The sequence below is a fragment of the Saccopteryx bilineata genome, chromosome 3 (genome assembly GCF_036850765.1).
Source record: "Saccopteryx bilineata isolate mSacBil1 chromosome 3, mSacBil1_pri_phased_curated, whole genome shotgun sequence".
NCBI lineage: Eukaryota > Metazoa > Chordata > Mammalia > Chiroptera > Emballonuridae > Saccopteryx > Saccopteryx bilineata.
The window spans coordinates 7,629,283-7,653,471 of record NC_089492.1 but is presented as its reverse complement, the minus strand read 5'-3'; the positions used below and the strand labels follow the sequence as shown (position 1 = coordinate 7,653,471).

The 24,189-nt window shown below is 51.0% G+C and overlaps 1 protein-coding gene across 1 annotated transcript in view; it reads right to left on the bottom strand.

The window, feature by feature from the left end:
- Positions 1–4,925: 4,925 nt before the first annotated feature.
- KCNQ3 (potassium voltage-gated channel subfamily Q member 3) overlaps positions 4,926–24,189 on the bottom strand; it is a 213,860-nt gene continuing 194,596 nt past the window's right edge. The window contains exons 10-15 of the mRNA XM_066265643.1: positions 20,507–20,709; positions 18,818–18,920; positions 16,636–16,767; positions 12,737–12,835; positions 10,214–10,298; positions 4,926–8,243 (exon numbers count right to left, since the gene is read on the bottom strand). Of these exons, the coding sequence (XP_066121740.1) occupies positions 7,512–8,243; positions 10,214–10,298; positions 12,737–12,835; positions 16,636–16,767; positions 18,818–18,920; positions 20,507–20,709 (1,354 nt within the window). The 3' untranslated portion in view covers positions 4,926–7,511. The remainder of the gene's footprint in view (positions 8,244–10,213; positions 10,299–12,736; positions 12,836–16,635; positions 16,768–18,817; positions 18,921–20,506; positions 20,710–24,189) is intronic.

The window sequence follows — 24,189 nt, the reverse complement described above, 5'->3', positions numbered from 1 at the left end:
TCCCTGCCCCCACTCTCCTGGCTGTCTCCGTTGTGTTTCCTGAGATCTTTTGCCAGATAACCTGTCTGCACCCAACATCTCGTCTCTATCCCTGCGGCACCCCAACGGAGGCAGGTTGGCACGTGGGCGCAGGACCGAGTCAAAAGCTGTCGCTCGCTGAACACTGTGTGCTGAACCCTTAGTTCCCTCCCTGCTCACATCAATCCAGATTGTGACCTTCAGGGGCAGAGAGCCTTCTCCGTGCTTTACAGACGATAAGTTAAGGCACAAACATGTTAGGGAACTCTCCGAGGCTCTGCACTCTTAACTCCCTTTCTCACGATAGAAAGCATCCCTTCCTGTCACACCGACGACAGGGAGGCAACCTGGCTGGAGCCTTCCTCATTTCCTCCCCGTTGACACTCCGTCTCTCTGTCACCCTTTCTGTCTGCCTCCCACGTGGCTTAGGGGGTTACGGGAGCTTCTCCAAAGGAGTTCACGCGAGGCTCAGGGCCAGGAGGTCTTGGGTTCTGTCTGGGACTCTTGCACTTATTAGTTAGTGTCTGACGTTGGGCAGGTAGGTCTCTTTATGTTTCTGGGGCTCAATGTCCTCATCTATCAAGTGGGAGTAATAAAGTCTTAAAACTAGAATAATGGGGTAATATTTTACTAAGTTCTATGCCCACAGCCTGTGCAGCGGCTGCTCCCGAGGGAATGCCCTATCCACGTGGCGCACACTTCCTGGCCAGGAGCCTTCCTTTTGCATTCAATTCACTTCTTCCTCCGGGTCTTTACGTCATCAAGGATGTTTCCCCTCCTGTCTAGTCCCTCCCTCCCAACTGTTTCTTTCCTTGCGTCTTACAAGGGGACTCACATCTCCCTCATTGGCAACCAATGACAAACCGTCTTTCCTTGTCACCCGTCACCATCGAAGCAAATAACATTCTGCCATCTCCTCATTGAAATGTCTATTTATTAATAAGTGGTGTGGTATTCACTTGTTTTAAGAGAGAGAACATAAAAAAATCAGGTAAGAATTATTTGCATAATATATATGGAAATCCACCTCTTCAAGTTGTTCAAATATTGGACAGATCCAGAATAGAAAGTACACATACAGTTTAAAAATTACAGGAAACGATATTATAAAGAGCACTAAAGGCCACTTGTGGAAGAGTCAGTCGTGTTCCCGTGAAAGCCAGAAGGTGAAGGAAGCCGGCGTGTCGTGTGGAGGCGGAGTCAGAGAGCAAAGGCACCAGAACTCTATGCCGTCAAGGGGGCTAAAACAATACAATCCAAAATCAAACATAGTGGCTGCATGTTTTTCATCTCTGCTACATTAGAAAGAGAAAAAAGAAAGAGGATAACCATATTCCGCCCAAAGCAACATACAGAGCGTTTTTCTCCTTGGAACAGGGAATGATTGACGGGTCTGATGGAAGCGGTCCACCTCTCTATGTTGGTTTCCAAGATGGCGCAGATCCTGCCTCATGTCCCTGGCAACAAAATCTCTGATGCTTGACATAATGGCTCCACGAATCTTAGACCTTGGCCTCCCACCTGGACTCCCCCTCCCTTGAAAAACTATTCAGAGGGGAAAGAAGGGACCCGTTAACCAGACCAGGTTGGCTTCCACTGGGAACACGGATCTTTCTGCCACTGAGAAAGAGAGACACGACAGTTCTGAGCCTATGGCCTCTCAGAGAGTGTTTCTGAACCTATCTCTGCAGGAGTTCAAAGACCTGGAATAAAGGTACAGTCTAGAAACACAAAAGACCAGAGCCAGGAGGGACATTTGAACTCGTTTGGTTAAAACAATGACAGGAGATCCTTGGGGGCCGAGAACAAGGGGTGCTTATGGGATTATCTGCAGCCACGCCAAGCTCCGAGAGCTCCTAAATTTCAACATGACTCAGATGAATAATTGATGTGGCATTATTTCCTGCCACCGACAGCTGGATTGCGAAACCACTCAAAAGAGCGGGCGGGGCCTGCTGAATAGCCGAGTGGAGCAGCTGAGGCGGGAAGCACTCTTTTCTCCAGGGAGGCAATGGGTCTGTGAACATTTCACCATCAAGCTGACTGGGCAGAGGAGGGCTAGGCGTGGTAAAGGACCACAGGGCACGATGTAGGAGGCTGTCCAGTGACCTGGGAGACTTGGGTCAGGGGGGAATGAGCTTTGGAGGTCCATGGGCTTTGGTTAGGATCTTAGATTTACTCTTAAAAATGAGTGAGCTCTGGTAAGGTGTTCCCTCTCCGCTTCAGTTTCCTCATCTGTAAGACGGAGAACTCAGAGCTAGGGCCAGCATCGCTCCTCTCTCCTGGCCTCCATCTTGTGGGCCAAGGAGGCGAATGCGGCACTGAAGGCAAACGTGTTCAGTTTTCATTCCTCTTAGGCATCAACTTTTCATTCATTGGACAAGTCTAGGAAGAATGACAAATATATCCCTAAGCTCTGGGCTAGGCTTTCGGCTGCTTAATTATAAGTCACACTCAGGTTATTTGTATATAGAGCTCATTTGGACTTACCTTCCCCTGAAAGTTGTTTTAACCCCAGAACAAGTGCTATGTGGAGGCTAAGACTTAGGGGGCAGACCGGCTCCAAAGTCAGCAGGTCCACTGTCGCTGTCTGCGAACTTGCCTACAGTTCTCTCTAGGTCTCAGGTGCTTCAGGCTCAGTCTGATTCAGAACTGACCTTCCTACTACGGGGGTTGACAAGGGGTGCCGGGAAGCCAGCCGGGCTCTGGCTAGTCTGTCCCAAGAGTCGCCAAAGTGGAAATGACTATGGAAATCCGCTAGGAAATTACTTCCTAATTTCTTAGTTACACAAATAACTTAGTGCACTTGAATCCTGTTTGCTTCTTTGTAGCCTTTGGTGACAACTCTAGAGGACCCGGTTGTGACTTGGCCGCGATGGGTCGTCTCTGGAACAAAGGGGGAGGAACCGGGCTGTGCTCAGAGGACACCTTCAGTGGAATGGGCAAGTTGGGGTCACACGTATCCCAAAAGAAATCTTATCCCATATCTTAAAATCAAACCCATAACCTTTTTTTTATTTGTAAGGAGAAGTCCCGTTAAATTGGCTTATCAATGAGGATACAATCTGAGGCATGATTCTGGAGCTTAACGAGTCCAAGGAATGGGCCAAAGAGCTAACCCAGTCCAGGGCTGGCAGAACAAGGAGGGCACCACCTGGAAGAGGTCAGAGGCGTGGAGGGAAGGGGAAGGAGGACTACGGTCACCAGATCATCAATTATATTCCAGAGGAGTCCAAAAGAGGAAGTCCCACGAAGGGTGTCTCGTTTGGCAGTTTCTGGAGGAGTGGCCAGGAAGTTGTCCTTCACTTCCGGGGCTCAACGGCAATATTCGGTTTCGTTATTTTACTTTTAGCTTTTGATCTCCAACAACTGGACCAGGAGTTTGGAGATGTGGGCTTTCGACTTAACTCTGCCTCAGGGCGATCAAGGCCTCCTCTTGTTCTGAGCATCTAAACATCTATGAATTTATATCTCCCTATATTTATGCTAGGGATTTAGAGAGGAGGAGGAAGCTGATAATTTTTTTTTTCAAGAACCTTCCCAGGTACTCTAGAACTTTCTTCTTGGACAGCTTATCTGGAGCTATAAAGCACACATCATTAAACTCAAACTCTTAAGTCCCAATTCAATCCACTCTGTCTATCCTGGGCTGATGGGGTCATTATCATTTTCGATGCAGAATGTTTGCTCTCAATTTCTTCCACGTTCAGTCTCCCAGTGATTCCAAGCTAAGAAGCATTCCTGTGAAGCCAGATGCTTGTCATTCTTGGTAGACAGTTTGAAGGGACTGCCGATCTTTGAGGCGACCAAATTCTTAGGTTTTTGATGGCCAGAATTGTGGTTTTCGTAGTTCTGAATGCCAAGTGCATTACCTAGTGCCTAGACAACTTAGTAAATCTTGTAAATAAATAAATATTTTTTTATTAACACTGTCATTACAATGGCATCGAACTATGAAAATGGTTTTGGCAAATTATGAGTAGATCCTGCTATATTAGGATTTTCTACAAGTAATTATTCCTTTAACTTACAGCATTCAGGAACTGCCTTGTATGAAATAGGCAAATCTTAATGCAAAACTGTTGATTAAGTAGCTAATTTTGAACTATAGTATACTTTGGGGTTTTCTAGATATGTTTTTATGAAAACTAGAGCTTCTTAATATCAATGTCATGTTGAATAAGTCTAAGCTCTGTTTCCAGAAAAGGTATGGTATAGTTAGCGAACAGAACTTTTTCAGTTTGGTGGGGTCTTTTTTTCCCTCTCACAATTAGAAATAAATTTGTCTTTTCTTGGGTGCTGGTAGTTGATAGTCAGAACTTACGCTTGATCTCAAGTACTTTCTTCTCAGCCCAATAAAACCACCTTTCACCTAACATTTGGGAAGTAGATTTATCTTACTCATTTTGATCCTGCTAAAACACGACCCCTTAAAATGTTCTCCATCATGTTGTGACACATGAGACTGAAGACATATAATGAGATCATAGTTCGATGTGAGAAAAATCACTCCTAGTTTTTATGATGGGATTAATTTGTCACTACCTCACGGGATTCTGCCCAAACTGCAATTTCCTGGGCAAGCTTCAAAGCCATTGGTACATCTGAAGTAGCATAATCTTCACGTTGTGAGCCAACTCGGTTGGATTATTCCATCATGCTGTCCTTTTGTCTGACAAAAAGATCTCTGTGGAAACACACGCTTTCTCCACGTAACTTATGTTCAACCCTCGGCCTTGAATTTCGCTTCATCAATGGCCGTGTTGATGATGTTGTCTAAGTGCAGGCAATGTGAGAAGGTTTGGTTTGATTTTTCTGGAATCTAGATATTTCAAAGGGGATATTAAAAATAAAACATACCAGAAGATTGTTTTTCTCTTATTTTCTTAGATGGGAAAAGACAGGTCTTAAGAGTCTTATCATTTATTCATTCATGAAAAAGGTATTTGGTCTTTGCACGGATAATGACAACATCCCCATGTTGCAGGTATGATAGTAAGAAATACAAACCCGCCTATGGTTTAGGAAACTGTACAAGCTCCAATGCTTGGTAGGTTATGAAAAGAACTGAAGGCAGTCCTTCCTCTAACTTTGGGTCCCTGGTAGCTATTGTTAGCTGAGAACACCACTGAGCTCCTGGAAAAATGCATCTATTTGTAAGATATTAAGGCTAGTTGGTTCTGCAAGCATATTAGTTAAGTCAGGAAAAATAACTGGTGCCTATGTGGAATGTTTGATTCATTCTGTACTTTTTTGTTATTAACATTTCAAATAATGCTTGTATTATATATAACAGAGAACACAGTAACACGTTAGGTGGCAGGTGGCTCCATCATTTCCGGTGAAAGACTCCCGGCAGGTCAGAATGAAGAACCGAGCCCTAAGGACGGGACACAGGGTTTCTCGGGTCCTCAACTCCAGTGGCACTTGCCCTCCATGTTGAAGGGAGCCAAGAGGAGGACCAAATAATCTGTGCCCTTGAGGTTACTGGAAGGTCAAATGGCAAGACACAGAGGAGAGGGTTTCATGTCTGATGTGTGCGATCATTCTTATATATTTTCCACCTCAGACTTCAGGGTCAACACCCATCCATCCATAAGACTCTCCATGCAAACCAGCCTTTCTGCCTCTCACCATGCCTGCCCTTGGCCAGGGACTCCAGGCTTTGCTTTGTAAACTCTTCACTTCAGGGACCAACCCTTCACCATCACTGTGTCCTAGCCTTTTGTACATCAACCACCTGTGGATGTGTGGGGTGACGGAAACTAAACTTTGAGGAGGTGGTGCCTCTCTCCAACAGAATGTAGGTAAAAATGAAACCATCAACCAGATGTCTGCCACAACTACGGTGGCTCTTGACAAAACTGGCAGGGAGAACATTGGTGGCACTGATATGCAGACATTTGTCTGGGTCATTTCAATCACCATGGCGGCCATCCACACCTTAGATGTGTGAAAAGGGTAAGACAATAAATAATACTGCAGAAGTCATTTAGCTAATTCTGCCTGAACCTAACGGAAACCTTGCCCATCAAAGTGTTTCAGGGAGTAGCAGCATTCATAAGAGGCCAGAGTATCAAGCTTGTGCTTGACAGTAATACTTATCCGGGTGAGCTGTGTTCTCCGGGCCATGTGCTTATACTCCAACTGGTTTTATGGTTACGTGTGGTTTAAAAAATCTGGAGTAAAAATGAATGGTTCTGGAAACTGTGCCCATTTGCATATTTATAAACATTGTTACTTGCTTGTGTCATTTTTCTTTTTTTCTGGATCCAAACTACAATTCATCCGTAAACATATTTTGCAAATAAAAGCAGAGAATTCCCTCCCTCTGGGATACATTGTATCACAGGTGCTTTTCACACAACCTATCCTACAGGTATCTTGGCACAATTTCTGGGTCCCCCTGCACAAAGGGCTGAGTAGTGTGGTCAGAGGGGACAGGTAATGGAGTGAGTCAGCTGACTGGGCTGCAAGTCTCAGCTGTCCAGGGCACAACGGAGTGACCCTGGGCATGTCACTTGACCTGAGCCAGAGGGCTCTCAGTTTTACTAAGAGGGATGTGGACCAGATAATCCCTGTGCCGTTGGCTCCAATTACTATCTGAGGTGGGTATTTTGTATACGTATCCTGGGGAGAGACATGAGTTGGAACCCCATTTTCAAGGCACTGATCTCAGCTGCTGCACAGACGGGCAACCCACTCCTGATAAATTTCACAGTCTTTGGCTAAATGAATTGGGAACTTTTAAAATTTGTGTGTGTGTATGTTTTCTCCCTGCCAACTCATAACTCATTCGAAATGCTACATCAGAATGGCCACCACTCTTTACAGATGAGGAAACTGAGGCATGACGCCAGACAATGGCAGACCAAGTGAGGTCCTTCTGTGGGCTGTTAGAAGGTTTTGCCGCCAGTTTTTGCTTCAATAAAATAATTTCTAAGGGTGCTGTTTCTGGAGATGTGAGACTTTCCTGACATTTTCACTCGAGAGGCAACCTCACGGGTCTGCAATGTGTTTCTGTCGAGAACATGATTTGCTTTGCAGAACAGCTCATCAACCATCGGCATGCTTTACAGAAAGGGGCCGGCGATCCCAGAAAATAACTTAAAATGACTTCCCAGCTTACCAAACCAAAACCCAAACCAGCCAACCAAATGGGACACCTTGAATGGCTCGTCATCGGTGTCTCCCTGTTCTGGTCCAATCACGAGTAAAAGTAAGAACAGCAGATAAGTGTGTGTCTTAGAAAGAGGTTAGCGGTACCACTTATATAGTGTCAGGTCATGCAAACCATGCTTAAGAGGAAGCGGCTTCACTGCGGTGACGTGGGAGGACAAGGCCATGACCAGCCCCTGCCGGGTGGGGGCCGTCACGCACGCATGCACGCGTTTGATGCAGCACTGGTGGTCTCAATGGTCAGTGTCGGGTGTGAGGGCAAGTACGCTATACAGAGTCTGTCTACATTACAGGGAGTCCGCCCACGGCCCCCTTTAAATGGGCTTGTTGGCAGGGGTCCATACGGAATCAGAAATCCCGTCCCCCGTGGACGACAGAGGCATGGAGCCGCTGGGGGTGAAGGGGTCCGTGTCCGTGTCTGTCTCACCCTCGGCGAGGTAGCGCTTCTCCCGCATCCAGCTCGAGGCCCCGTTCGGGCCAAACACGTCGTCCCTGTCCTGGGAGATGCTGAAGCCACTCGGAGACCGTTCCAGCTCTTCGTGGTTGACCGACATCAGGGACAGGGGTGTGTCGCTGTCCCTTGTGAGGCTGCGTCTCTGCCGGGGGGAGACCCGGTCCGAGTGGGGGCCGTGCAGGTCAGCTGGGGACTGGTGGCTCCCCCGGGAGTCGAAGAGAGTCAAGATGGGCAGGACAGTGGGCCTCTCCATGTAGGCTGCTGTCGAGCAGGACAGGGTGGCTTGCCCCCTTCCAGAACCGGGTCCCCCTCGGGGCAGGCTCACCGGGTCGTGGGCAAAGAACCCGTAGGGGCCCGCCTTGTTGATGGGCACCTGGTGGAAGCTGTAGGGGGCCTCGGGGGGGCCCGTCTCAGAGTAGTTGCAAATGATGGTTTTCAAGGCAGAATCCTTGTTGTCCCCTGTCTTGTCCGCCTCGGCCGGTAAGGCGGTCCCCTCGGTCGGGCCGTACTCGGCGACATGCACCTGCAGCCGCTCCATGTGCTGCAGGTGCATGTCCACGAGGAAGTCCAGCTTCTTCCCCATGTCCTGGACCTGCAAGAAACAAGGAGGCGGGAGTCACAGCTTTCTTGGGGGGGGCAGGGTGCTTGGCACGGGCTGGGAGGAAATATGGCAGCATTCCCATCTCAGGAAGGAAAGGGGCTTCCTGCAAGTCCTGCTACTCACAACACCTAATTCTTCCATGCCTCCTAATGTCGAGCCCTGTGCAGGTATTAGTGCAAACCCAGGAACAACGTAGGCAACCTGAGCAAAGGCAGGAAGCGGGGAAAGAGAGAGAGAGAGAGAGGGAGAGAGAGAGTCCCAGGACGAGCTTTGCAGGCCTGCTTTGTTCCCCGAGAAGGTGGCCTTGCAGCTGTGTGCGTTCGGGAGCAAGAGCCCTTGGTTTGCACACGTCCCCTTAGACAGAAGCACGTGCGTGGTTAGTGTCTGCTGCTCCCACGCGGCGGTGTAAGCCCCCAAAGATGGAGGGCAGTGGTTAGCAAGGATGGAGCTTCTCAGAAACGGAGACCCTGCCTAGGGGCGTTGGGGGCTGGGGCGAGCAACCCTGAGATACACCGCGTCTGCTCCTACCTACCAAACTGGGAATTCATTTCATCTTCGTGAGCACGTGTGCATGTGTGTATGTGCCTGTGCCTGTGTGTGTGTGTGTGTGTGCGTGTGTGTGTGTGTGAGAGAGAGAGAGAGAGAGAGAGAGAGAGAGATGCTTGCTCCCACACAGGTCATACTCACCAGCAAGCACTGCAAGCAGTATACCACCCCCTCTAACAGAGGGCAATACAAAGTGCAGAACTAGGTAACGGCTGAGACGGTATCGGAGCCTTGAGAGTGATGAGTACGTATGCACACAGCAGTTCATGAGCATCTTGACTCTGCATCACCCACTTTAAAGACATAACCTTATTTAGTTGTTCACCACAACCCCGTGAAGTGAATACTATTATCACCTCCAGTTTGCAGGTGAGGAAACAGAAGCAGTGACAGACAAAGTAACTTGTCAGAAGTCACAGAGCTGGTGAACAGAAGAGCTGAGATTTTAAATATATATAAATACCGGTATTTGTGAATTAAAATTTAAAAATGAAATATGATATTCTTGATAGACCAGGAAAGAATAATGACTGAACTGGACTCCCGCCTCCCCTGCACCGATCCAATTTCGGGCTATGAATGAAAGAAAAGGACGGACAGGAATCCTAACGGACACTGACGGTGCCACCTACCCAGTGTAAAGCCAGGCGTACTCGGCTGAGGGAGGTGGGGACGGGGGAGCAGGGGACACTGTGAGGCACACGGGAATGGTAGTTACCGGTTGTTCAGTGCCCGCCATACACCAGCTATGATGCTCGGTCATTTACATGTATCAGCTCATTTTATATCACAGCCACCTTAGGAAGTATTAAAATCCCCATTTTATAGGCCCTGGCCGGTTGGCTCAGTGGTAGAGCGTCGGCCTGGCGTGCAGGGGTCCTGGGTTCGATTCCCGGCCAGGGCACACAGGAGAAGCGCCCATCTGCTTCTCCACCTCTCCCCCTCTCCTTCCTCTCTGTCTCTCTCTTCCTCTCCCACAGCCAAGGCTCCATTGGAGCAAAGATGGCCCGGGCGCTGGAGATGGCTCCTTGGCCTCTGCCCCAGGCGCTAGAGTGGCTCTGGTCACAACAGAGTGATGCCCCAGAGGGGTGGAGCATCGCCCCCTGGTAGGCAGAGCGTTGCCCCTGGTGGGCGTGCCGGGTGGATCCCGGTCGGGCACATGCGGGAGTCTGTCTGACTGTCTCTCCCCGTTTCCAGCTTCAGAAAAATACAAAAAAAAAAAAAAATCCCCATTTTATAGACGAGGCTACTGAGGCCCAGCCGGTACGTGCCCAGTCAGCGACTGAGTTTTTCCACATTCTTTTATGGAATGGCAGATAATTCACGTATGTCACTGGCCTACAGGAGAAATGTGGCATTTGGAAATAAGTTTTATATACTGGTTTTTTGGTGAGGGCAAGGAAAGACCTACCTACCTGTCTCTCGACTTTCACAAACTTCCCCATCATGCTCTGGTCTTCGGTTTCTGATGTGGACGCTCTGGCTACATACGGTTCGTTCCTAGGAAAGAGCCAACAGCCCTGTGAGGTGGGTACACCAGCCCTGTCTTCGCTCTGCCTGGCCATTGCACCTCGGCAGGCCGAGGTCCCCGGAGCCGTCGTTCCCAGGCTCGTCCTCACACAGCCTGGAAGAGGCCACCCAGTTCTAGAGGCACGTGTGTCCAGAGTGTGCAGTTCCTTGAAGTGAATTCCTTTGCTTGGGTCTCAGATGACCGGTTGGGAGTGTCCGCCTCAGTGTGCCTGGGGTGGGGCACGGGGAAGGGGGGTCTCATCTCTGGAGGAGTGTCCACCTCAGTGTGCCTGGGGTGGGGCACGGGGAAGGCAGTGTCCACCTCAGTGTGCCTGGGGTGGGGCACGGGGAAGGGAGTGTCCACCTCAGTGTGCCTGGGGTGGGGCACGGGGAAGGGAGTGTCCACCTCAGTGTGCCTGGGGTGGGGCACGGGGAAGGGGGGTCTCATCTCTGGAGGAGTGTCCACCTCAGTGTGCCTGGGGTGGGGCACGGGGAAGGGAGTGTCCACCTCAGTGTGCCTGGGGTGGGGCACGGGGAAGGGGGGTCTCATCTCTGGAGGAGTGTTCACCTCAGTGTGCCTGGGGTGGGGCATGGGGAAGGGGGGGTCTCATCTCTGGAGCCCGGTATCGTGGGGACGGGGTCAGTGTTTCATCAGTCCCATTTCATCAAGAGTGGAAAACAGACGTGAATCTAGAAAACAGCGTGGAGGGGACGCTGGTGGGAGTGGGACTGAGCCGGGTGCTCTCCAGTGACGCACGGGGAATAGCCTCCCACATGCCGGCTCGTTTCGGGGCTGCTGCAGTCCACGGAGGAGCAGCTGCAGGGGAGCCACACTCGTGCTCCAAACCTCTGATGTGAACCGCTCCCTAGGGAGCTGATGCCCCCCCCCCAGGCTACTGGCTCCTGCTGGGCCCGTCTGTCTGTCCTCCGGTGAGCAGTCCCGAAGTAAGTAAAGCACATGTTAAAACCTGGTGGCTGCCCAGTGGGCCTCATCCGGCCCGCCAGGGTTTTTCTTATCCTGCACGGGGTTTAAAACCTTCGAGCCACCTCAAACACGGGAGCTCAGAGAAAACATGGATCATGGGCTTCTGAAAAACAGACTATCTGGAAGTATGGGAGCTTCATTTCTAAAATTAACAACAGAACAGAGTGACAGTTTCTTCCTTCAGACGGGGCACGTGCCCCCTCGGGGTGCCCATAGTCTCCCAGTTCCTGTCCTATCCCCAAGACTGACGCCGAAGAGCCGATGTCTTTATCATCATGGTTACGCTCTCGCTTTCTTTATATAAAGGAGCCGTATGATTACTGGGTGCCTAGTATTTCTCATGCCTTACTCCCTCACCCATTCATGCTGTCTGCCTTGACGCCACTTGGGAATAAAGACGTGTAAATTCAATGAACATGGTAGCCAAGACGAGGAAACAACCTACGCGCCCTTCAATGGGTGACCACGTCAAGGCACCTATGTACAATGGAACACTGCTCAGCTACACAAAAGGATGAAATACTGCCCTCTGTGACAACATGGTCTGCAGAGCATCACGCTAAGCAAAACCAGGCAGACGGAAAAGGACCAGGACTACACGAGGTCACTCATACTGGACTATAAAACAGAGAGCGACAAATAAACAGACACAGACAACAGAGTGGTGGCTACCAGAGGGGAAGGAGGGTGGGGGGAGAAGAAGAGAGGGAAGGGGGTCAAACTGATGGTGATGGAGGGAGACTGACTTGGGGTGGCGAGCACACAATGCACTTTACAAACGATTTATTATAGAATTGTCCACTTGAAACATACAATGTTAGTAACCAATGTCACCCCCAATAAATGGAAAATGAAAAAGAAGCAGAGTAAATTCAGGCAGTGGACTTTCTAAAGGGACACTCTATGTTCATCCAGACCTGCAAGAAGGTAGCTGTCACCCTGCTTGGGTAGAGCAGAGCATCTCTGCTGAGGGGCAGAGCTCTACCTGCTACAATGGGGGGGGGGGCTGACACCGATGTCCTTCCTAGCTTTGTTCTGCGGTGAGGATCGCTCAGTCACAGAGCCTATGCACAAGCTGACACAGACGACCAGGAATGCCCTGGGCTCTGTGAATAGGAAGTATTCTTTCGGCTCCAATAAATACCCTTAAAAAATCCTCTTATTTTATAAAAAAGAAACCATTATTTCGATTTTCAATAACCATAAAAAAATGTGGCACCCACATGGTCTGGGTAGAGGGGAGGTAAGTCTTTTGCATAGAAACCTTTCAAATGGCCACAAGTCAGAGGAGGCTTCCAACTCTTCCTCTCTGTTTTCTCTGGGGGCCTGGCAACCTCACCCGACCATAAAGGAACCCCTGAGGCTTGGGGTTCCCTTGGGGCCAGGGGACGCTCCGCTGGCTGTGACCCCGCACTGCCCATCGGTCAATGTCCACGGAACCCACCTGGGAGACTGCTGGGAGGGGTAGGTGAATGCCGCCCCTTTCTGAGACTTCTTATGTTTTGGAGTAGATGGTGGTCCAGGGGTGAAAATCATATCTATTCTGGAAGAGAACACACAATGGGGTGGATTAAATGACCGAGAGCTTTACATGCACAGAGAGGAAAGCGATTCTTTCTAGTCCCTCTTTAGTCAGGTATGGGTTTGGGATATAGAATTAAACGGCAAAACACAGAGGGAGAGGGGAAGAGAAACAACGGCCGGGAGAAAGAGAATTTATCATCTCAACGTATTATCCTTTTTTGGTCCGGTGGTGCTGAGGGCATCTCCACATCCCAGGGGAGAGAGGCAGCCAAAATCCCTGAGCCAGGTGAAAGTGGCATCTCCCTATTTTTCATAGGAAATGTCACGTGTGCTGCAAGCTTATCTGGTCTTCCAGCTTATTTATTCCTCCCCCAGCCATCCAGTTGGGGCGTTTTTCCTGCTAACCCCTCGGCTCTGTTCTTAGCTGCACGGCTCTTGGCTGCCTGGCAGGCTTCTCCAACCATCAGAGGCCCGGACCTGACACCAGCCACACCCTGCTTCCTTTGTGGCGTGACGCACCAGCTGCCCATCTGGGCAGCTTCGAACACAGCAGGAGACACGTGTGCCCATCGGGCTGCAGAGCTGAGCAGGGACAGGGCGTGGGAGCAGCCTCGAAGGCCCATCACACGCCCGGGACCACAAAGACCACGCACCCAGCACAGTCATCACTCACTGGGTCTCTGCAAACCCAGCTGTTCCGCTGTTGACACCACCATATACTAGACCGCCCTGCCGGTCTCACTGGCCGACTCTAATGTTAATCAGTGTAGCTGGGACGTGCAATTCATCATCCAGTCCGTCAGCCTTCAGCTATGACTCATGGAAACACATCTGACAGATAAAGATAAAAAACGCTGACAGTGTAAAGGTCCCCTCTACGTTAAGATGGGCTGATATTCCGGAGCCGGACACGTCCTGGATGTCACAGTCCCCTGGTGTCTCACAGGGCCGTATCTGCATGAGCAGCAGCATGTTAGGCTCAGCGCTCGTTCGCAGGCCATTTGTAACGCAGGCATCGAGTACTGGCTGTGTGCCTGCCCCTGTGCTAGGAAGTCACAGCTCAGTTCCACGTTCACAAGCAAGCATCCCTCCAACCCAACGGCAGTGTTAACTTCTCACTCATTAAACGTGACAGTCCTAGGGACGCTGCAGGACACCCCAGTGGGGAAATCTCTCTCTGATGAGGGGACTGAAGTCCAGAGGGGACCTCATGTCCATTTCAACATGAGTCAGAGAATGAGCTTCAAATAGGACTTTGGTGTCCTGAAGTCGCATCTATGACTCCTGACAGCACAGTTTCCTTTATTTTTAAATGGTTTTCTTAAAAAAAAAAAGGTATTACGATTCATTAAAGATTCAATAAATCTAACTAGGGAAAAAAACACACATGGACTCATCATGTAGTATCCAGTCACTGTAACCCTTTGAAAGCAGTCGACCTACTCCTCCTCTCTGGGCCCCTGATGGGAGAATACACGATGTGTGTGCACTGCTGAGTAAATGTACATATGTTTTTGTGATCATATTGTAAATATATACAATGTGTCCATAAAGTCATGGTGCACTTTTGACCGGTTACAGGAAAGCAACAAAGGATGATAGAAATGTGAAATCTGCACCAAATAAAAGGAAAACTCTCCCAGTTTCATACCTATTCAGTGCAGTTCAATGTGGGCTCACGCACAGATTTTTTAGGGCTCCTTAGGTAGCTATCCCGTATAGCCTCTACAGACTCCTCACTGACTGATGGCCTACCAGAACGGGGTTTCTCCACCAAACTGCCAGTTTCCTTCAACTGCTTATCCCACCGAGTCATGTTATTCCTATGTGGTGGTGCTTTGTTATAAACGCGCCGATATTCATGTTGCACTTTGGTCATGGATTCGAATTTAGTGAGCCACAGAACACACTGAACTTTCCTCTGTACCATCCACATCTCGACTGGCATGGCTGTGGGCTGCTCCGCTGTATACACGGTGTTACGTCATCATCTGCACATGCGCACATGCTGCCACATCATCCTCCAGAAACTGGGAGGGTTTTCCTTTTATTTGGTGCAGATTTCACATTTCTATCGTCTTTTGTTGCTTTCCTGTGACTGGTCAAAAGGGCACCATGACTTTATGGAGACACTGTATTACTTAATATCCTCACAAGATCCAGGCAGGATACACACACACACACACACACACACACACACTTTATGTACACAAATATATGTCTATGTACATATAAATATATATTTACATATATAATCATACATAAACATATATACATGCATAAGTGTGTATATTTATGAGTGTATTTTTCTTTTTTTTTTTTTAAGCCAGAGAGAGAGACAGGAAGGGAGAGAGACGAGAAGCATTAATTCTTCATTGCTGCATCTTAGTTGTTAATTGATTACTTTATCATATGTGCCTTGACCCGGGGGCAGTGGGGGATCCGGCAGAGTGAATGACCCTTTGCTCAAGCTAGTGACCTTGGGCTTCAGGCCAGTGACCTTTGGACTTAAGCCAGCGACCATGAGGTCATGTCTGTGATCCCACACTCAAGCCGGTGACCCCACACTCAAGCTAGTGAGCCCGCGCTCAAGCCAGGGACCTTGGGGTTTTGAACCTAGATCTTCAGCAAGCATCCCAGGCCAATGCTCTATCCACTGTGCTACCGCCTGGTCAGGCTATGCGAGTGTTTTATTAGTAATCATATTATGAATATATTCACAGATCATATAATTTTTTCACCTCATTAGATATATCTTTCAAAAGTCCCTTGAGGGCTACATGACTTGAATGAAAGCAGGTATGTTTTTTCCTTGATCATTATTTTATAACTAAGGAAATGTGGCTATTGCAGAGAATGGAAGCTATGTCACCAGTCAAACAGGGTTTGGCCTTTCCAGCTCTGCCACCTACTAGCTGGGTAATTCTGGATAAGTCCTTTGCCCTTGGAGCGTTGCTTTTCTCCAGGGGTCCCCAAAAAACAGTCCGCGGGCCACATGTGGCCCCCTGAGGCCATTTATTCGGCCCCCACTGCACTTCCAAAAGGGTACCTCTTTCATTGGTGGTCAGTGAGAGGAGCATAGTTCCCATTGAAATACTAGTCAGTTTGTTGATTTAAATTTACTTGTTCTTTATTTTAAATATTGTATTTGTTCCCGTTTTGTTTTTTTACTTTAAAATAAGATATGTGCAGTGTGCATAGGAATTTGTTCATAGTTTTTTTATAGTCCGGCCCTCCAACGGTCTGAGGGACAGTGAACTGGCCCCCTGTGTAAAAAGTTTGGGGACCCCTGCTTTTCTCACTGCTAAAACGGCACCTAGAATGTGCTACCTTACAGGATCAGACACGTATCGGTAGAGCACCCAGGTGGTCAATAAAGGCGGTGGCAGTTCCTTGGGCACTGCTGCTGTTTCTGTGTCTCTGCTAGTATTGTTTATAACGCCGGATGTGCATTTTTTTTCAATACAGTGAAAAATTTAGAGTTAGCCAACTGGACTCCGTTTGGATGATTCCAATTTTGTTGGCAGCATCCAAAGCATCCTAGTCAGGGGCCAGTCAGACATAGGCCTTCTTGGCCTGAGGCCTGGTCAGGGTGTTGACCTTGGCCATGTCAATGACACAGAGCTTCCTGCCAGCCTGCCTGGCCTGGCGCTGGCTGGCTCTGACATCCACAGTGTTTGATGGACGTACGTGTTGTTAAAATTTCTCCCCTGCGCTTTGGATTCTTTCTGAAGGCCTCCCCCTTCCTCTAAGGCTCACCCGGCTTTGCCCCCTTAGCGGTCAGGAGAACACGCGACTCCCAGGTGTGGCCCCCCTTACCGCGTCTGAAGGTACTTGATCCTGGTGAGCATGTCGAGGTGGCCTGCGGAGTACTGCTCAATCACGTCCTTCACGTCGTAAGGCCTCAAGGTCTCCTTGAATTTTTTTTTATAGAGACGGAATTGTAAAATTCTGGAAGGTGAAGCAGAGACACGTGTACATCATGGGTAGAGACCGCCGGAAACTCTAATTGAAGACTAGCAAACGCAGGTGTGGAGGGGGAGAAAAACACCAAAGAGAAAACCAAAGAGAAAAGGGCCTGATGGGGAGAAGTTCCGATTCCCGGTCCTGGTTCTGGCCTCTCGAACCACATGGAACAGGCTGGTTAGAACCTCTTCTTGTGACCACCTCCCTTCAACCATTTGCATCACAAGGACATCAAAGCAGCAGGAAGAGCTAACCTTTACTGGGTGCTCATTACAGACACTGAGCTGAGTACCTGATGAACAATCTGCTAATAGAGCGACTTGTAGATGGTGAGACTGTGGCCCCAGAGAGCCTCAGCCTCCTCTCGGGGCTTAATAATGTGCTAACAATGTCAGAGCTTTCCACAAACCCAGGTCTGTGTGACGACAAGGCCCATAGGTGACTATGTCACGCTGCTGCTGTCTACCTGAGGACCCCTGGCATTTCTCTTCCTGAACATTCTCTTTAATTCTTTGGCTTGTAAGTGCCTTTAAAGAGAAACCAGCTTCTGTTCCTCCACGTTTTCTCAGGCTTTTAGTAAAGGGAGATACCCAGAATCTTCCCCTCCATCTTCCTGGGAACCCGCATAGTCACCCCAGATGGTGAATGATCCCAGAAAACCCCATCCTGGGGTCAACTCCCGCTGAGCACGGTTCACCTCAAACTGCTCAACTCAGGTCAGCGGCAGGAAACCCCGCCGACCCTAGGTCCTCCTGCCTCGTACCTGCTCGGGCCTTTTTAAACGGTGCGTTCAGAGTCCGTTCCGTTTGTCCTAGCCCATGGCTCCAGCCTCTGGATGAGATTTTGGGGTCTTGATGAAACCATCCAATGAACTTGTCAGCCTTTCCAACCTTGTGTCATTTTACCACTTGCCTTTTGCCCAGCTCCATCTGAGAAAGGTGTCAGCAAAATAGGGCTCAACCCCTGGACCTGGCCTGCTGCCTGTTTTTTAAAGTAACATAATGTTGGAGCACAGCCACAGCCATTCATTTATGCGCCGTCTACGGTGCGACAAAGTCAGAGCTGAGTACGTGCAACAGCGACCTACGGACCATGAAGCCTAAAGTGTTTCCTGTTTGGCTCCTTACGGAAAACGTTGGCCCGCCCTGCACTAGGACCTCAATGAACATGCTCAAAAGGACAGGGCAGCAGCATCCCAACAGGGACATCCCTCCAGACTGACACAGATTCATCCCCGGGTTTTCTCTGAATGAGATCACTCAGCCAGGTACGAAGTCAGGAGACTGTGTTTCATCCAGCCGGATTCCTGTCATGTTGTACACTGTGGTGTTATGAGAAAGCAGGTCAGTGGCTTAGCTGAGGTCCACATGTTACAGCACTGCTGTTTTTCTGATCTGACTGGGCTGGGAACCTTGCTGAAATACCATGACTAGTTCTTGGGGAACCAACCTAGTTTCTAGAATTCACTGCCACTATAGTGGACTTCTTATAAGCCCATATCTCAATCAAAGTTTTCTTCAAGGACTGGCATATGTTTATTTTCTTATAGAGTTTTAAAGAAATAAATAACCAGGAGAAACTATAGTCTTGTTGGATATAGACCAAAAAAAAAAAAAATTCCTGCAATTGATTATCTTGTTAAAAAGTCTAATTTAAAAAGCACTCTGTAGATGAAGGCAGAATAAATGCTATTTTGAGGAACAGGTCTATCTAGAAAGAAAGCTTCATGTCAACTGCCCCCCCCCCCAAACCTTTAAAATAAATGGAGGCTGGAGTCAGGCGGGAGTGTGACAGTTGAAAATGTTGTCAGGAGCCAGTGGAAGCGTCTCTATAAACAGGACAGCAAGAGTCGCCCAGGATGACTTGCTGATGTACAAATAATTTTTCTTTAGGCAGCGGTCCCCGTTGAGTACTGACACACTCTGTGCATCTGCCTCCGGGGTCACCTGCCCAAAGCCAAGAGTGCTTTACAAAGCCATGTCCTACGGAGTTGAGCCGGGGCCTGGGGAGGCCGGCAGGCGGGGGCAGGCCTCACCTGACGGCACGGATGGCGGCCTTCAGGGTGGGGATCATGTCTTCGACGAGGAGGTCACTCCCGTAGTCCCGTTCTTCCGCCATGGGATCGCCCGTCCCGGCCTCTGGGAGGGAGACACACGTGTCAACGGCAGGTCCCAGCACTTGGAAAGGCTCAGGGGCCTCGTTCGGTCGCAGTCTCCCCAGCTCAACCCCCGGGGCCTTGTCCCCTCCTCCAGGAGCCCCTGCAGCGCCCAGCTCAACCCCCGGGGCCTTGTCCCCTCCTCCAGGAGCCCCTGCAGCTCCCGGCTCAACCGCCGGGGCCTTGTCCCCTCCTCCAGGAGCCCCTGCAGCGCCCGGCTCAACCCCCGGGGCCTTGTCCCCTCTTCCAGGAGCCCCTGCAGCTCCCAGCTCAACCGCCGGGGCCTTGTCCCCTCCTCCAGGAGCCCCTGCAGCGCCCAGCTCAACCCCCGGGGCCTTGTCCCCTCCTCCAGGAGCCCCTGCAGCGCCCAGCTCAACCCCCGGGGCCTTGTCCCCTCCTCCAGGAGCCCCTGCAGCGCCCAGCTCAATCCCCGGGGCCTTGTCCCCTCCTCCAGGAGCCCCTGCAGCTCCCAGCTCAACCCCCGGGGCCTTGTCCCCTCCTCCAGGAGCCCCTGCAGCGCCCAGCTCAACCCCCGGGGCCCTGTCCCCTCCCCCAGGAGCCCCTGCAGCGCCCAGCTCAACCCCCGGGGCCTTGTCCCCTCCTCCAGGAGCCCCTGCAGCGCCCAGCTCAACCCCCGGGGCCCTGTCCCCTCCCCCAGGAGCCCCTGCAGCGCCCGGCTCAACCCCCGGGGCCCTGTCCCCTCCCCCAGGAGCCCCTGCAGCGCCCAGCTCAACCCCCGGGGCCCTGTCCCCTCCCCCAGGAGCCCCTGCAGCGCCCAGCTCAACCCCCGGGGCCCTGTCCCCTCCCCCAGGAGCCCCTGTAGCGCCCCCCGGCAGTGACGTCACTGGGCCTTTCCCAGCATCCCCCTCCTCTGACCCAGGAGTCCGAGGCCGGTGCCCGCAGTCTGGGACTGCTGGTTGGGGGAGAAACCCTGGAGGGGAGCCACGTGAGATCTGGGGTTCCAGAGGGGCCCCTTGGAGGCAGCAACAGGCACACATGCTGGCATCGGTTCAGATTCTTGCCCTTTCAAGTCACTGTCCTGGTGGCCTTGGGGGAGGTCACTTTCTGAGCCCTGCTTCTCCTGTTTTCATTGTGGGCGGGGAACACAGAGGTCTTGCTCCTGCAGCCCTCCAAGGGTGCTGCTGCCCTTCTGACACATCTTCCCAACCCCTGGGGGGCTCAGGCCCCGGGTCTCCAGGTCCCTCTGCACCCGGCCCCTCTCCATCCTTCCCGTCAACCTCCACGGCCGTGCACTCATCACTGCCACCCGAGGGACCACGGTGACAGGTCCCAGAGCTCCCTGACGGGTCTGCACAGACGAACACAGTGACCGTGGCCCAGGAGGACAGCTACCGGCAGCCCCTGCCCTGTGAGTGGTGGGGATAAGTCACAGGTGCCTCCAGCCCCGGAATGCTGACAGGAGGAAGTGAGACGCTGGCTCAGGGAGGGTGGGGAACGGGTTACTTTGCAGACTGGAAGGTCCTTCAGTGGGGGAGAGAGGGCAGGAGGAAGGAAGGGGGCTGGGGGAGGCAGGATTGGCGTCCCCGGGCGGGAGAAGAGCGGCCTTACCTTCGGAACTCTGCCAGAAAGCGTAGGCTTTCATGCGGAAGGCGGTGCGGAAACGCTCTTTATTGTTTAAGCCAACAGGCTTTGGTTCTTTAGAAGGACTTTCTTCTATGGCATCTACATTCAGAGGGGTAAATAGCTTTCCTTTAGTATTGCTACCACGAGGATTAGAAAGGCGAACCCGATCCAAGAGACCCAGCTTTTGGCTAAAAAATAAGCAAAAGTGAACAATTTTCCTCCTTGAGTGCAGGCTCTCGTAAAACTCCCCGTCCCTCTCCATCAAGACCGACACATCCTCCTCCGCGCACGCGCACGCGCGGGGTGGGCGCCCTCCACGCTAACCCGGCAGGAGCAGCTCGGATGGGGCGGGGCTGGGTTCAAATCCTAGCTCGCCCATTTGCTGGCTGTTACACCTCGGGCACGTTTCTTAACGCCTCTGGACAAGTTCCTCCTGTGCTTACGCAAAGCTTAAATGTCAGGTGCTAGCTCGCCCACACCTGCAGCAAAGCCTTAATACTTCTCCATCCCTACCGACCTCCTGGAGTCAGACGGGAGTGTGCTAGTTACTGCCCTTCGGGCCACTCCATGCTGCCCAGGTAGGGACTTACACGGGGAAAGCCTCATCAAATGTTCCTAGGGCAAACTTAAGTCTCATAAATTACATAAAACAGGTAACCTAACCTGGTGTCCACAGGCACGCCCACCCCCATGGGTCGGATTTAGGGGGGCATCCATGAGCTCGGATGGAGACAACACTGCTCCTTTAACTTGTTACCATGTAACTGAGGTTTAGCACTTCTTCCTATTCAGAATATAGGTAATAAGCCCCCGCGATAGACTGAATACACGACATATTCTGTGACTTTCCACCTCCAAGCACTGCTAGGCTTGTCAGTTTTAGAGTTATGGTGGCGTTCAACCTGCCACCAGGGTCCTGCCATTAGATCTGTCACAGAAAAGCACATCCATGACCCCATCTCAAATGCTTCAATATCTTCCTAGTCATGTTTTGATTCAGTGTTGACCCCTGAACATGGGTTTCACTACACAGGTTCACTTAGAGTAGATGTTGAAGAATAAATATACAGTTGACCCTCTGTATCCCTTGGCTTTACATCCATAAATTCAACCAACTGAGGATAAAGACAGGATTTCCACTCTGCACTTGGAGGCCCACGGACACGGTGGGCCCTCTGCATGCAGTGGTCTTTGCTTGCTTACCTAGGGCACTTGGCCATTGGTGTATTGTGGTATCCGCCGGGGGCCTAGAGCCAGCGCCTGGGCATACCAAGCACGACTGTAATTACATTTTTGGGGAGTCAAAAATTACACGTAGATTTTGGACTGTGGGGGTCAGCGCCCCAACCTCTGTATTATTCAAGGGTCCACTGTCATTAGTTTTCCTAACTACATACAGTTTACACTGCTCACAAAAATTAGGGGGCCAGGGACCGTGCAGACACTCCTGTACTTTCAGCCTTTTGTACAGTGCATGTTCACCAGTGAAATAACAGTTGGTTTTGCATCTCATTTGCATAATCGAACAACTTTCTTCGATTTGTTGTTTGCTTTTCTGATGTTCTTGTTTAATAAAAAAAATCAAATGTTTCTTTTTTTATCACTTCATATTCATTTTGAAATATCCTCTAATTTTTGTGAGCTGTATATTTATGAATTCAAATTGATTATTCTGAGAAAGGGTCCCTGGATTTCATCCTACCACCCAAAGTGTTCTTGGCACAAAATGAAACAAAACAAAACACAGTTAATAAGTCCAAGGTAAAGCTGCCCTGCTGTAAAAACCAGCTCTGCCTTGCAGTCCAGCTCTACCCTTCCCCACCGGGGTGGCCTTGGGCACATCCCTGAGTCTGTTACCTCGTCTTTAAAATAGGGAGAGGCTCTCTCGCTTCACCTACTTGCTAAGAGATGGTGTTGGTTAAGGACTTGGCACAGCAGCTGCTCTATAACTATTACCTTCTTCCTTCTATTTCTCCGCCTGCACTCCTCACCCTAGTGGGCACGAGGAATGAAGCCCTTCCCGTGTGCTACACAGCACAGAGAAGCCACGCTGCACATTGTCACACGTCAGTGTACTCAGTTCAGTGGCTTCCTCTCTGTCGCCCACACCGGCTCAACGCCACACACTTGTGGAGAAAATATATGAGAGCACTAATGTGGGCTGTTGAGTCAGCTCCACATTGAATGGAGACAAAAGAGTGTTTCTAAAGAGTGTCTGGTTATGGCAGTCAGGTGCTCAGCGCCAGGAACGGCTGCCAGTCTTTGCCGTGAGGTGCCCTGTGGTGCTGAGTGGTGCGGTGCCATGCGGTGTGGTGTGGTGAGGTCAGTGCGGTGCTGTGCGGTGAGGTTGGTGAGGTTACTGAGGGGCCATGCAGTGTGAATGGTGAGGTCAGTGAGGGGCTGTGTGGTGAGGTTGGTGAGGTTACTGAGGGGCCGTGCAGTGTGAATGGTGAGGTCAGTGAGGGGCTGTGTGGTGAGGTTGGTGAGGTTACTGAGGGGCCATGCAGTGTGAATGGTGAGGTCAGTGAGGGGCTGTGTGGTGAGGGGCCATGCTGGCGCTGCAGAGGATGCCGGAACACCACTCCCAAGCAGGTGCCCTCCACCCTCTGAGCCCCAGGCCCGGCTGGGTTGGGGAGTCTAACAGCACCTGCTCCCTGGAGGCCTGGGAGCACTGTGCGCGGTGACAACACCTGTCACTTGTGTGCCTCCGGCCTGGCTGAGGACACACAGAGTATGAGCGAGCGTTTGCTGCACCTTGGTTAACCCTGGACTGCTCTCGGCCAACACTGTCCCCTTAATAACCTGCCCCCCTGAATTCAGAGGAACGCCAAGACTCGCATAGCTCCATTGTCCCTGACCTGAGGCTACGACTTTCCAAGCTGCCCTCTGCACCAGAACTAGACAAATGACCAACAGGACAGAGAATACTACAGCAGGGTCCGTGGGTGACAAATATCGGACAAGTCAGGAGACTGACCGCACACCCACGGAAGACTTTGCTGACTGCGAGCAAGTAAGAGGGGGACTTGAGTCCGTCGCTTCTCCGGCCCCCTTTGCCTTGGCCCCTGCCTCCGTGTCTTGAGGGTCTGTCATTCTATGCCCACCACGCCCCTGGCCTGTCCCCAGGTCTCCTCCTGCACGGCTGGGCTCACACAGGTCCTACAGCTTGTCATGCCCTTTCTCACCTTCCCAGCTGATCTCGATCCCAACTGCCCTTTCAAACCTCCTGAGTGTCCCCCACCCTAGAAATGACACACCCAGCCTTGCTCCAAAGCCATGCTGTGCTTTCTCTGTTACTGAGTTTTTCATGCTGTGTGGAGATGGCACATTCCCATGGTGGCCCGCCCACCTGAATCACGCAGTCTGAACAAAGCAGAGATGCTGCCCAATCACCCCTGGATCCCCCCACACACACACACTGCTCAGCGCATGCTGACACTCAGGGCAGTGGCGGAAGCTATGGGCGCCGGGCAGCGGCAGCCGGGGTGGAAACTTCCCGAGAAGGATGTGCCCGGGACACCGGACTCATTCTCTCTGGTCCCCCAGTTCCCCTCATATACAAGGACGCCAATCAGTCCTCGCTGCACACAGCTGACTAGGGGTTAAATGGGAATGCAAGTAAAACGCTGAGCCTCTGTCTGGGAGGCCGGAAGCCTTCAAGAAATGCC